The sequence below is a fragment of the Macrobrachium rosenbergii genome, chromosome 15 (assembly GCF_040412425.1).
Source record: "Macrobrachium rosenbergii isolate ZJJX-2024 chromosome 15, ASM4041242v1, whole genome shotgun sequence".
In the NCBI taxonomy this organism is placed as follows: Eukaryota; Metazoa; Arthropoda; class Malacostraca; order Decapoda; family Palaemonidae; genus Macrobrachium; species Macrobrachium rosenbergii.
In genome coordinates, this window is record NC_089755.1 from 45,584,322 (window position 1) to 45,598,420 (window position 14,099).

The 14,099-nt window shown below is 37.2% G+C and overlaps 1 protein-coding gene across 1 annotated transcript; it reads left to right on the forward strand.

Moving 5' to 3' along the window:
- Positions 1-449: 449 nt before the first annotated feature.
- Positions 450-12,288, forward strand: Rpt5 (26S proteasome regulatory subunit Rpt5). The gene is made up of 8 exons (XM_067117546.1): positions 450-686; positions 2,106-2,321; positions 4,778-4,981; positions 6,711-7,074; positions 7,324-7,551; positions 10,608-10,714; positions 11,583-11,810; positions 11,974-12,288. Exons 2-8 carry the CDS (start codon positions 2,280-2,282, stop codon positions 12,082-12,084), a joined length of 1,284 nt encoding a protein of 427 aa, XP_066973647.1. The 5' UTR covers positions 450-686; positions 2,106-2,279; the 3' UTR covers positions 12,085-12,288.
- Positions 12,289-14,099: the final 1,811 nt, after the last annotated feature.

A 14,099-nucleotide genomic window follows, 5' to 3' on the forward strand; every position in this document is an offset into this window, starting at 1 on the left:
AAGAGATACTTCAACGAAAAGAAAATTATGTTTTGAGTGGGGAATGGCAAAAAAATGTAGTACTAACTTCTTTTAAGTTCTTGGATATAGCCTACTTCTTGCTTGAATTGTTATTTTCTTTCAGATTTAAACAGAGTATGAAATGTTACCACACATCTTAGGTACTTTGCTTTTTGAGATTAATAAAAAACTAAAAGTTCATACAGACTTGTTTCGAATCTATCATTCATGGCTAAAATGCTAGAATATGAGGTTCTTGGAAAACTACTGGTTCGCCTGAAAAATGTAAAATGCTTCACGTGATGGGCAGTAATTTTCTAAAAATTTAAATTCAGTCGATGCTGTTGTTTACCCTTTTATAAATAATATACTAGAAATTATAGATTAATATACATGTACTAGAAATTATAGATCAATGTAAATGTGGTGTGTATGGCTGACTTTACCTTAGTGTGGCTTTTGATAGCTGAGCATGAACTACTGCTACATGATTCACGATTATAAGATTATGTGCATAACAGAAAGTACAGTGCTAAGCCTGGAAACATAAATTCATCTCATGAAACATCAAGAAGAGGAGTGCCCTTAAATGTACTACAGAAACATGGGGGTGAATTTCAAGTTGTCTTGCGGATGACTCCCAGTTGCATTTCTCCATAAACGACATCGAGGATACAATGGAAAAAGTAAGATATTTTCTTATCACTTCTAAGAAATGGGTGGCATTTAAGCAACTTAAACTAAATGAAGATAAAACTCCATTTATTTGAGTTTATCTTACACATTAACTTCCTTTTATTCTTCATCAAGTGGACTCATAGCGCTTCGTACAGTTTACAACATTGTAAAGCTCTTTCTATCATATCATGTAATATATTACCGCTATCATTCAAGCTTAGTCCAATTTACCATCGGTCTATCGAATCTTTACGAATGCTATGTCGTCTGTTTTTACCTGTGAGATGATTATATTATACACACACACACACACACACACACACACACACACACACACACACATATATATATATATATATATATATATATATATATATATATATATATATATATATATATTGTTTAAATGTTCAAGGTACTTATTTAGATAAGGATAGTTCTCTGAAGCATAAATTTATGGAAGGATTTAAAACAACTCATGAGGCAATGGGACTGATTAAAAATACTCTGGAATAATTGCAATTTTCCTTCTGTGCATACAAAAAATCAAAATTTATAAGTAAATGGTCTCAGGAGTATTTTGCGGTTATGGGCATGAGTCATGGTACAGTACAGTGATTTTGGATAATAAATTCTTAGCACTTGAAAATAAGGAGCTCAGAAGAATATTAGGAATTAATGGAGTGATAGGATATCAAATAATAGAATTAGAGAAGTAACAGGGTGCAGCCGGTTGATGAGTATGTTAAGTTCTCACGCTGAAAGTGGCTAGGCCATATGTACAGAAGACAGGGAATGGTACGAGATCCACCGGGGTGGGTGTCTCGGTAGAAGAGGTAGAGGTAGGCCAAAGGAGACGTGGTTGAGGACAATGTGGTTGGGAACTTGGGATCTTGAGGAGTGAGCCCAAGACAGAATGTGGTGGCATGAGTTCATCAAGGCCCTAGCATCCCCGTTGTTGCCTCAGGAAATGATTGCTTGATTGAATGATTGATATATATATAGTCCAAGATAGTGACCCCAAGGGTTTTCGGGGGTGTTATCTAGGACTAATATTTCTTGGGGTCATTATTATCTTTATGATATTTACAGCCTTTTGTTCATGTTTTTACGGTAATCCCCAACGGGCTTGTACTAATTACGCCGCAAAGGTGGATACATACCGGGTTAAACCCCTTGGGGGTCACTGTCTAGGAAAGATCCACTAAAAGGGCAATAGCATATAGTATAGCAGTAAATATATTGTGATTTCTAACACTGTCAGTTATTCGTTAATGGCCATGTCGGAAACTGGAAACAAGCGTAAATTTACAAATGACACATTTCAGGAATATATAATTTACAGTAACGGAAGTTGCAAGGTTAAATTTAGGCGCCACTACTTTATCTAAGACAAAAATTAAATTAATATAAATTTCACTGAACAGAGCCGTGAAGTCGAGGGTTCATTCTCAACAACTGTGAGCCTGTGACAGACTTCGACATCAGGTTTGACCCTCGACTTCGAAACTCCGACTTGAGTTGTAAACAAGTCATACCGACGGGAGAGAAAGGACCTACGTTGCTCCTCTTTGTACACCGTCCCCAACCATCTGTCGAAAATGTCGAACTTGGAAGAAGATCCTATGCTCCAAGACGATGATGTAAGCTATTAATTTTTTTTAAAGTTGTGAATTTTAGCGCGAGCATGGTATATACGGCTAAATATTTTTATATATCTTGAAGGTGAAGTAGCCTGTGGTAGCGTAAGGGTTTGGGTAGACTATGCTTGCTTAAATCTTAATGTTCACTGTTAGTTATTGTAGGATAAAACTTAAATGGAAATACCTATAGGACTATGCTATCTATGAGATAAAAATTTACAGGAACCAGCGCATACCCTGTAGGCCAAGGCTAGCCTATTTTACAAAATGAAAATTGAGAGCGAGTGTAGAACGACGGGACAGGTTCCGCAGACGTAAACAGACCTAACCTTCCTAGCATGTCGTATCCTGACCTACTAACCAGTCCTTACCTTCCTAATCTCTCTCAGGGCACCATGCCCTGACCTGGCTTGGGGGCTTTGCCACCGCCCTCCCTAGACTCCCCCAGTTAACACTAAACATCGGAGACAATGGACTTAGCTTCTGTTCGGAGGCAGTCCCGTCGTTCTGCAAACCACACCCTAGCCTACAGGCCCAGGCTACTTTACTAAATGAAAATTTTAGAATTAGGCTACTGTCGGACACAAGGAAGAGGCAATCAGGAACACCTTGTCGTCGTGAGGTTCTTAAGTATCCAATGTGCATTAGCCGAGTAGCCTAATCAGACAAGGACCTAGGCCTATGAAGTCTGGAGCATTGCTCTGTTAGTGGCTTTCTCCAAGAACTTTTCTGTGGTAACCTATGGTTATGGATGCTGACGGCAGGTGTCTAGCACTGCCAGAGCACTGTTATTTCTGCTGCCTCAGGAACATCCAAAATTCTTTGACACCTCCTTGTGACCTGTGATTACCCCTCAGCATGTGTACCTACCCAAGTTCTATTGGACAGAAAATCATCTTGCCTATGGTTCATGGTTGCCATAAGGTTGGATGACCAAAGGTGACTGATTCCTCATTTCTGTGTATCTCTTTACATCAAACAGCCCCTGGTTATGTACGTGCTGGTCTGGCAGATCATCCTATCGCTTGACTGTATTATTAGTCGGTAGATACCACACCCTCAATTTCTCCTTCTAACATGGAGTGGGTATTTGGTAGAGCATTAATGTCTGTAGGTCTAGTTGCATTTCCATTTGGGGAGAATATGACTGGTCATGGTTTTTGGGCAATATCTCCCCCCAGAGGAGTGATTCTCCATATGAAATGAGATTTTGTATTCTTGTATGAACACATTGCAAATTTCAAAGATAGTTCCCATGGGAACAAATGCCTCTTATTTTAGAGTATTCTTTATTGCTAGCCAGCATCAGTTGTTGAAACTTGGTCACACAGTAGCACTTTCTCTTGAGTGACCATCAAGTTGAAACTAATTTCATCCTTTTTATTTTATGTATGGTGTTTGGGTTTTTATGTTAGGAGTGGGACTGTCCATAGCTTTTTTGAGGAACTTTTGGTTTGACAGCTATTAAAGATAGGTGTCAGGAATCGTCAGACTAATTTTACCCTATTCTACTTAAGGAACATTGACCACAAGTCTCTGGATAACTCCTTGGGATCTCTGGTGGCTGCTCAACTGGTTGGGTAGTCACACACACTCCTTTAAGACAGAAAAATTTAGCATCTTAGTGACTGGTGAAAGTAAAGTCTGGGGATGAGGAATAGAGTTAACATGTTTTATCCTTCCATTTTCCATCCTCTTCTTGGCAGCAAGTTGGGCCAAGTACCTGCTGGGTCCGGCGAGGATACTGAGAAACTACATAATTGGGCATCCAGTTTTAGAGATTAAGCTTCAAGATGAGACACACTGCTCTCCATTTTAACAAAAGGGGGTGCAGTCAGAGCTAGAATCATTACTCATATTGGCCAGACTGCACTACCTTCCAACCTGTGACACCACTTGTGGGGTCATACTTGGTCTCCAAGACATTTCTTTATTTGAGCAAGATCCCAGACTTCTCACTGCTGAAGGTCCTATTGCTTGTCATCCCTATGGTTACAGGAGTCATTGCTCTTTTGCTGACATTTCCAAGTGGGTTCTAACTTACCAGTCAGTTGAGAGAGATGACATCCTATATAAAAAGCAATGATTTGTATTTCTGTAGGAAAAAATTAAATTTTATGACAGTTTGTATTTGCTGCTACAGAAATTCTTCAGTGAGAGTTGAAAAGGTTGTTGAACTTGGCAACAAGGCTTGTTAATGGGTGATTGTGGGGTTATTTGGGGAGTATCTCTATACTTATCCTATACCTAGAAAAAATGCAAATTACCTAAGAAAAATTTATATTGTACTAACATATGTTGCTGAAAGAAAGCTTATGTACAAATGATAATACTGAAGTTTGATGAAGCTTTCTGTGATAAAAATGAGTACTTATGGGAATTTATTGCTTGTTCTTTTTGTTTTCAGCCTACTATGCAGGAAATGGGAATTTATTGCTTGTTCTTTTTGTTTTCAGCCTGCTATGCGGGAAGTAGGAGCAATGTCACCTGATGATATTGTATCCAGAACAAGGCTGCTTGAAAATGAAATTCGTATCATGCGTCTGGAACTGACAAGAATATCTCATGAAATTCAGAACCAGAGGGACAAAATAAGAGAAAACACAGAGAAGATCAAAGTTAATAAGACTTTACCATATCTTGTGTCCAATGTAATTGAGGTAAGTTACTTGTACAGTACTGTATTTCTCTTATCTGTTGTTTGATTAGTATATAAATTACTGTATGACAAAGTTGTTAGATGAGACCACGAATTGCCTATGTAGATTCATTGGCCTCACCTGAAGGATTTGCTTCTGAATGGGAGGTGCTGACTGAAGCAAGGCAAGTTAAAAGATTTTAGTGGGAAGAGACTGAAAAGAACTGATGATGAGCAAAAAGCAGAAAGTAATGCAGCAGGTGTCATTATTGTTATTGTTATTAAAGTAGTTTGACCAGGCCACTGTATAAACATTCAGTCTCCCAGCCACATTCAGCATTGAAGCCATTATTTGACAACATATAAGCCATACTGGCATATTAGACACCATTTCAGCAGGGCATAAGAAAAACATTTTTTGTGTATGTAAGCATGTAGTGTTTAGTGCAAGAAAGCATTACAAAATATGAAAAAACATTATAGTACAAAATATCACAAAAGCACCCTAGGCTGTTTTTAGTACCAGCCCAATAGGAAAAGATAGTAAATACCTCATCAACAGTAAATTTATGATTTTTGTATTAAACATATAAGGAGACTTAAGAGCACAGCATAAAAACTAATGTAGAGTTGAGGTATTAAAGTGAAGAAATAACCAGAAAAAATTAATGTTTGGAAGGTCAAAGCAAGCTGGCAGTACAGCAAAACAAAATATCAATGGCTAATGAACACACACATAAATGCAACCACACCTCGCTTCTTATGATGGTCATGTTTCCTTGCTGCCTTAATGGTATGTTTGCCAGGTTAGTGTTTTGCCATTTATTTCATTTCAGCTGTCCTTCTGTTCTTTAGTTTCCAGCTGGTTATTGGTAGGAGTGTGTTGAGCCATATTTGGGTACCATTTGATACGGTTCAACTGGTACTCTGTTTACAGTAATTCCTTGTACAGTACATGTAACAATAGTAAATAATAATACTGGTAGCAATAATTATAAAAAAAATACAGTAAGAATAATGTTTAAGAAAATACAGAACACCTCCACTAACAGAATACTGTACTTATTAGCTATATTATCGTTAATTTTTTATATGCTACCATTTTGGATTGACATGTATATATAATAAAGCAAAGTACAGGTTGGTTTAGGTTGGGAACTATGTGGAATTACTGTTAGCTGCGAAATATTTAGAAAATATTCAGATATAGGCTCTAACATAGGGTCTTTGTTACATAACAGGCTTTGTTACTTACCAGAAAGCTGGAACCCAAAATTGTATGTTAAGTTGGGGTATTACGCTAATATTTGTATGGTGTTAGGGTGGGTGGTACTGACCATCTGGGTTAAAAATTAGCTAAGCAGTGACTGTCCGGGATAAAATTACCCTATGGGTACCCTTACCTTCATAAATAGACTCTTTGTTATCAAAGGATCTATGTGCTCAGGTTTGTTACACTTTTGTAGTTAGTATTTAATAAATGTAAAATCTTGTGTGTCCACTTCACCTAAATTAATTTACTATTTATACATTATAGTTTCTTTTTTTAGATGTGATGTGTTATTGACACGGCATATATGTGTGGATGAGAAATGGTATTGACTTGACACGTATGTCTAGATGAGAGGTGGTCTGAATCGGCATATTTAAATCTGTAGATTTCTTGGTCTTTGATTCTGTTTATTGATAGGAACTTTGATAATGAATGTCCATTGCCTTTTGTTTCTGTTTATATGAAAAGTTCTTTTCAGATTTTGGACGTTGATCCAAATGAGTATGGAGAGGAAGATGGTGCAAATGTTGATCTGGATTCCCAACGGAAAGGGAAGTGTGCTGTTATCAAGACCTCCACACGGCAGACTTACTTTTTGCCTGTCATTGGTCTTGTAGATGCTGAAACATTAAAACCTGGTGATCTTGTTGGAGTGAATAAAGATTCTTACCTGATCCTTGAGACACTTCCAGCAGAATATGACTCCAGAGTGAAAGCTATGGAAGTGGATGAAAGGCCAACCGAGCAGTACAGTGATATTGGTGGCTTGGACAAGCAGATCCAGGAATTAATAGAAGCTGTGGTTTTACCTGTCACTCACAAGGAACGTTTTGAAAATCTAGGTATCATATTCTCTCAAGTAATTTTTTATGCTTTCCTAATTATAAAAATAGTTTTCGTTTAAAAGAACATTGTTTGAAGGGCTATGTATGATTTTGTATTTGCTGATGATAAATACACGATATCCTGGAGTACCTATTTTGAATGGCAAAACTAAATTCTTCATGCTCTTTTGCACATTCATAATTATTCAAAGTAAAAATGGTAACAGAGGGATATTGTATTGACCATAAGTGTACTGTTCTTTTCAGGAATCCAGCCACCAAAGGGAGTCCTTTTATATGGGCCTCCTGGTACAGGAAAAACACTTTTAGCAAGAGCTTGTGCAGCACAGACAAAGTCCACATTCTTGAAATTAGCTGGTCCACAGTTAGTACAAATGTTCATTGGTGACGGCGCAAAGTTAGTGAGAGATGCTTTTGCCTTAGCTAAGGAAAAAGCTCCTGCTATAATCTTCATTGATGAGCTTGATGCTATAGGTATGTTGTAATATTTTATGTTACCTTTTGTTTGGACAGATTTTTTACCTTTATTTTAATCGGACTCTTATAAAATATCTAAGAGTTCAGAAGCTGAACTCATGTCTTAGACTCCTTGATGAGGTGAATTATCAGTGAAAGTCATACAGCGCTGAGATGGGATAAGATTACTGGGTTATAGTAATAGAGCAAAGGTTATTGGTTTGCTGCAGCTGCACCTTAAGCCTCTATATAACCTGTAGACTAGAGAATCATGGTTCCATAGTCCTAATATACTGGTCTCCTGGTACCATTATTGTATGTATTCCTGCACAGCCACTTGTTCATGCTGGTTGGTTAATTTATCTTCTGGAAATCAGTATTTTTGTGTTTGCCATGAAGCTTGCATCTGCTCTTTCAGTGGCTTTTCACCATGGGCTAAAATTGTCATCATCTCCTTAGCTCTGTTGTTGTCTCCTTGTACTGTACAGAAGTACTGTGTCATTAATGCACTTCTGTTTTTTGTGAGTTATTAAAGTTATCCATGAGGGCTCATAGAGTTATCTGTGGTTTAGACACTGCCATCCAGCCATTTTATCAATTTGATTAATGAGCAGATTTCTGTAATTTAGCAGAAACTGTACACCTCAACCGGAGTTCAGTTATTACTATCTTATTTTCATTTGTGCTCTCCCAGTAGTTAATCTTATGGACACTTTCCAGTAAGATGCTATCTTACACTTATGATAGTTTCTGTAGTTAGTTCTGTGGTGACATTTAGGTTTTCATGTGACACCAGCTCATAATTTTCCACCTTACTGCTTTAGGCATAACCCTTGTCAGATTGCATGTTGAAAGCTATTATTAAATTTCTTTACAAGTGAATTTTATGCCAGTATCTTAAACTCCAATTTAGTATTGCTGGAAGTGAGATCTAGCAACTAGATATGATCTGATGTCTTATGAGAGTGAGTTTTAACTTGTGAAATCTACTTATGAACTGAACAATTTAGAAACAGTGACATTTCCAGTTTTGCAGTTATTGTCAGAAATTTGGGTAGTGTTCATTGATAGATAACATCTTAACTAGACTACAGTAGTTGCATGGTTAGAAATCTGTCTCTACAACATGAGAGTCCCCGCTAAAGCTCATTCCACTGTACAGATTTAAATAGAATTAAATAGAATTAAATTCACCCTGTTAGAACAAATATTTGTATTTACTATAAGTAATTTAACCAGTCTACTGAGCTAATTTATTTTGCTCACATAGGGTAGGCCCAAATGATTTGTCTTTATTAGTAATATAAGATTAGATTTTAATTATTATATTATAGTTTTATCAAAATGTTTCAATGGGTTATTTGATTTATAATATTCTGACAGTTGGCATCAATTATATTGTATTTTGGACATTCACACAAAAAATGCTCAACTTCGTATTTCTCCTCATTCTATATCTCAAGGGATTGGGTCATATGGGCTGTCCATCAAATATTCATGGGTCATAAGAGGGGGCCAGTTATAAAGTCAAAATAATTTTAAATGGTTATTTATTTGGTTAATTATATAAGTTGCAGGTGGTATGGGTATTTTTCCATTTCTAACTTGATTATTGCAGATTGTAAATTAAATGTTATTCAAAAATATTTTTTTATTTTTGTATACTGTATACAAATAGCAATGCATAAGTTACCATTGTCTTGTGAAGGTGTTGCTAGTTGACATGTCAACATTCATAGCTTTCAAGGAAATGCTGTATTTCTTCAAGGTGTAATTTGATCTGAAGACAAGTAACATTTCTTTAGATTATATAATTATTGAATGTTTCTTACTTAAAGTGGTGAGATGCTTCTGGTGTACAAAAGTTGATGATATCTAATGCGATACACACATTTTTTTCATCTTGTGAATTGATACTTTATCCTATTTTATCTGTTGTATGGGGATTTTGTTTTTGGTTAACTTTTTTGGGTTTGGGTTTGTATGTGGGTTTTTTGCTGGATCATTATTCTTCTTACTTTGTTTCAGTATAGCTTTTCTTATGGATGTTACAGTTCTATCTTGGAAATATTTTTTAGCTTTGTTGTCTGGTAGTTGGATCTCCAGCTTGCACTTTTGGAGGGACAGTGGCCTTTTTTTTTTTTTAATTATTAAAAATTTCTTATCTTGCCCTTCAGTTCTTCAAATTTAAGTATTACTTTTGGAGAAATTTTTTTAATTTTTTCCTGCTGTGGATATAGATATCAGCTTTGGACATTTTTTTGTAGGAAATCTGATAAAATACCCCGTTTGGTTCATCTGCAGTATTTGGGAATATGATTTTTCCCTATACCCTATTCATCATGTCGCATTTTGTTAACTTTTGAATATCTTTAGATTGATTTTGGTATTGATTTGACCAACCAATTATTTGTTTTTTGTCTAGAAGTCATTTCTGCTGTGGAATGTCAGTTCAGCAGGTAGTTTTCAAGCCTTAGTGGTGATCTTTGACATTTAGAAAGTAAAAAGAACCTTAGCCAGTTCTTATTTCCAAACAGAATCAAAATGGGTGAAGGTTGAATAATTTTTATTTTATTTTTTTTTTTTACTAGAAGAATTCAAAGGGGGAATCAGGGGCATGCCAGAGGTTAAAGGTCAAGGATTCATATTCATATTACAAAAAAAAAAAAAAAAAAAAAAATCAGGTCCCCTGGATGGTTCCCTCTGTCCAGGGGACCATACAAAGGGAAGCACAACTGAATATACACCTTGCCCTCAGTGCCCTAAGGGTTATCAGTCCATGGGGATCAAACTCTGCATTGAGGGCAAGGTTTGACATCATGTTCTCCCTCACTTCACCATGTCAGGTACTAAGTTTTATAGGTGGAGAGGCATGCCATTCAACTCCACCCTGCATAAAAACTTCAGGAGTAGAATTTTCCATGATCTCATAATTGCTTTAATGAACTTGAGTGATGATAGTTGTGGCCAAAATTTAGAAAGGTTCTAGATGTAGTTCCTGTATTGAGTGAGGTAATTTTGGCAGTGTTTCAGTAGGCTATATAAGAATTGTAACCATAATATTTTCTTTTAAGGTACAAAACGTTTCGACAGTGAGAAGGCAGGAGATCGAGAGGTACAACGTACTATGTTAGAGCTCTTGAATCAGTTAGATGGATTTTCATCAACAACTGATATAAAGGTTGGAAATATTTATATTTTTAAGATCAGAGTTTGCAGTCTTGGTTTTGTGAAATGCATGTTACCAGTGCTAACAATCTGAAAGTTTCATCGATGTACCAACACTACACTTTTTTTACCCATAAGGGGTAGTGCTGTCAGTGCAACTCACATGGTGCACTGTTGGCACTACTACAGAAAGTTTGCGGCATCCCTTTGGTCCCTTGCTGCACTCACTTTTTAGCCTGTTACCTACCTCTGATTCTCGCTTCCTTCAGTATTGCTATCCAACCTATCTTTTACCTCGTAGCGGAATTGGGCCACTTTCTCTCAGTTCCACATTTAGATCAGTGTACTACTTCTTTATTATCTGGATTACATTATCTTGCTGTCCAGCCACCCGACTTTCCACTTTTTACTGAATGGCTAGTGTACCCCAGTGCTTGGCTTGACAGCCTCAATTTCATAAAATTTTAATCAGGCAGTTAGACTACAGTTTTCTACATACTTGGTAAGTGGTGTTTCCAGAGTAAGAATCCACTAAAACTTATAACCAGCTTTGTCCAATTAAAGTGTCATTTATTTGCTGCATTAGCCACACCAAGGTTTCTTTTCATATATTGAAAAGTGTCCTTTGGGCTTTTGGTCATGATTTTGCCCTCATGTTTGTATGATTGTTTAAGATAATTTGCAAGCTCAGTTTACTGAATCATTGGATATTTTCAGTTCTAGTAATTCCATCTGTAAAGTAATTATGCCTTTTTATGTAGAAAATTGATCACTTCTTACAATTCTAGTGGGTGTGTCAAGTTTGTGATTTAGGTTTAAGGATTATTTAATAATGCTTATACAGTATGTACATAGGTAGCTGAAACTTTTTTTTATTGCAGGTTATTGCTGCTACCAATCGTGTGGATATTCTTGATCCTGCATTATTACGATCTGGTCGTTTAGATAGAAAAATCGAGTTCCCTCACCCTAATGAGGAAGCTCGTGCTCGTATCATGCAAATCCATTCAAGAAAAATGAACATCTCTTCTTGTGTAAACTTTGAAGAGTTGGCTAGATCTACAGATGACTTTAATGGTGCACAGTGCAAGGCTGTGTGTGTTGAAGCAGTAAGTTTGAAGATATTAAAGGATCTTTTGTATGAAATTGCCAGTGATTTCCAGTAATGATATGGTTTTTGTCTTTTACTATTCTTGGTGGTTGCAAAGCTCATTACACATTTATGCTAGATGTATCTGGAAAGTTTCCTTAAAGAGTGTCTCTATCTTCCAGGGTATGATTGCTCTACGAAGACAGGCAACGACAGTGACTCATGAAGACTTCATGGATGCTATTATGGAGGTTCAGGCTAAGAAAAAAGCTAATCTTAATTATTATGCTTAAGAAGTGTAACTGGTAGTATAGCAGCAGTATATTTATAGTTGAATTTTGTGCATCATAGTGTATCATTTTATGGTAAAATCTCACTGCAGAAATCAGTTTACGGTATCTCATGAGGTTCACTTGTGTATTTGATACTAGGAAAATTTTATTAGGTTAATTTTCATGTCACCATGTACTTTTTCAGTAAATCTTGCCGGAAGAAAATATATTTCATTTTCCTTTGAGTTCATATGAGCATAAAGGGGTCACTTTTTATTATGTAGGCCATAGTCACATTTTTTTCTAGTACGTACTGTATTTGGCAAGGAATAAGTATTACTTTACAGTGATGTATTGCAATACATTTTCAGCTGCCAAAATTTTTTTAACTACTTGTTCTTCTCTTAATATGCTAAACATGTATTTTTACTATGGAAATACAAGCCATTGCCTTTTATATAGGAGTATCTTTTGAACTTGGTAACATGATGGTTACTGGTGGTTATGGGGGGAGGGGAATATAGTACCTCTTACTCACCTTCCACTGCAAAGCACTTTTTCTTGGCTGTCATTAAATGAGGAGGTCTTGCTGTGTTCCTACTGACTGCTAAGTTGAACTTCGTGTTTTGAACGTTTTTCTTACACGACAAACGGTGTCATATTCAGAGGTATGAAAGGCATTAGCGTATGTAAACGACTTTCTCGTCTGTTTTAAGGTGGATCGTCACATTCAATACTTTGTAGAGGAAAATCAACCGCTATTGGGAAGCTTTTGTAGAGGACATAGCCTTGAAGAGTCAGCTTACCACTCCTCCTCACAACCACCTTCCTGCTCCTTAGTAAAACCCCCTCTTGGGCAAGGTATGGGTTTTGTGAGGGAGTTGGGGAATTGACACACCTATCTTAACTGCATCGAATGCTAAATTTTCTGTTGCTGCAACAGTTAGGAGCTCTTCCTGTTGAGCTTCCAACAGGGATCTTTCTGTGAAAGATGCCCTAGGGCATGCATTGAGTACTGCTATTTCCTCTGAGGAGTGGAAGTCATGGACTACAGGCTAAGAGAGAGAGAGAGCACAAGTGCTTTCCTTCCTCATATGCCTCCCTGTCTTCAAGTTCTTCCTTGCCCTCCTCATCTTTTAACCAAAAGAAGAGGAGGAGGAGTCTTAAGAAAGCCTCCCACTTCATACTTCAGCAGAAATGTGAAAGGAATAAGTCCAATATATCCCTCGTGGTTTGAAAGTAAATGAGGAGACTCTGGTCCACCAGCAAGCTCAGAGAACCCTGCATCAACTCTACCTATTGTAGACATCCCACCCTCAGATGAGCGAATGCTGTTGCCAACCCCTGAGGAAAAGAAGACACTAACTCGAAGTCTTACAACACTCCTTGTGAAAGGCCTTCTGAGACAACTTCCTCTTCCCAGGGAAGGAAGATAAGGAGTAGCTTGACAAAGAGGAAGAAAAAGAAAATATGCACTTGCATTTCTTCACCCTACTCTTCCCCCATGAGCCAATTCACTCAAAGTTTAACATGACTTACTGTAAAAGAGAGAAGGAGTAGGGGCAGGTGATGTGGAGGAAAAGCTCAACGACAAGGAGGGATACGAAGATGATACACTCTTGAGTTTCTTAACTTTGCTCCATTCACAAATCTTAATCCTCTCTAGGATGCAGTGTCAGAGGGGTACTCAATACTGCAGGGGTATCCCCACAGGTAAGAACAATTGCTACAGGAGGCTCGATAGTGTCAAGTTCCTTAGCAGAAAAAGCAGCAAAAGATGGATCGCTTGGAGTACCAAGCAGAAGCTTCTGTGAAACTGCCAACAAAAGAAGTGGCAAACCATGAACTTGCATTGCTGTCTCACTGGGGGAGAGCTTGGAATGTGTACCTGGGCTGGCCTAGCACCAATGCAGAACACAAAACTGGTTACACTAACACCAAGAATATAAAGCAGCCAAACACCCACTTTGTCTTTCATACCTTTTGTCATTCACTATTCCTGTTCAAATCCATGTTGAACAAAAACACCACCACCA

Coding starts and splice junctions, on each gene's coding strand:
- Rpt5 (XM_067117546.1), top strand. CDS start 2,280: ATGTCGAACTTGGAAGAAGATCCTATGCTCCAAGACGATGAT. Junction 7,552..10,607: donor TGATGAGCTTGATGCTATAG/GTATGTTGTAAT, acceptor TTTTCTTTTAAG/GTACAAAACGTTTCGACAGT. Junction 11,811..11,973: donor AGGCTGTGTGTGTTGAAGCA/GTAAGTTTGAAG, acceptor TCTATCTTCCAG/GGTATGATTGCTCTACGAAG.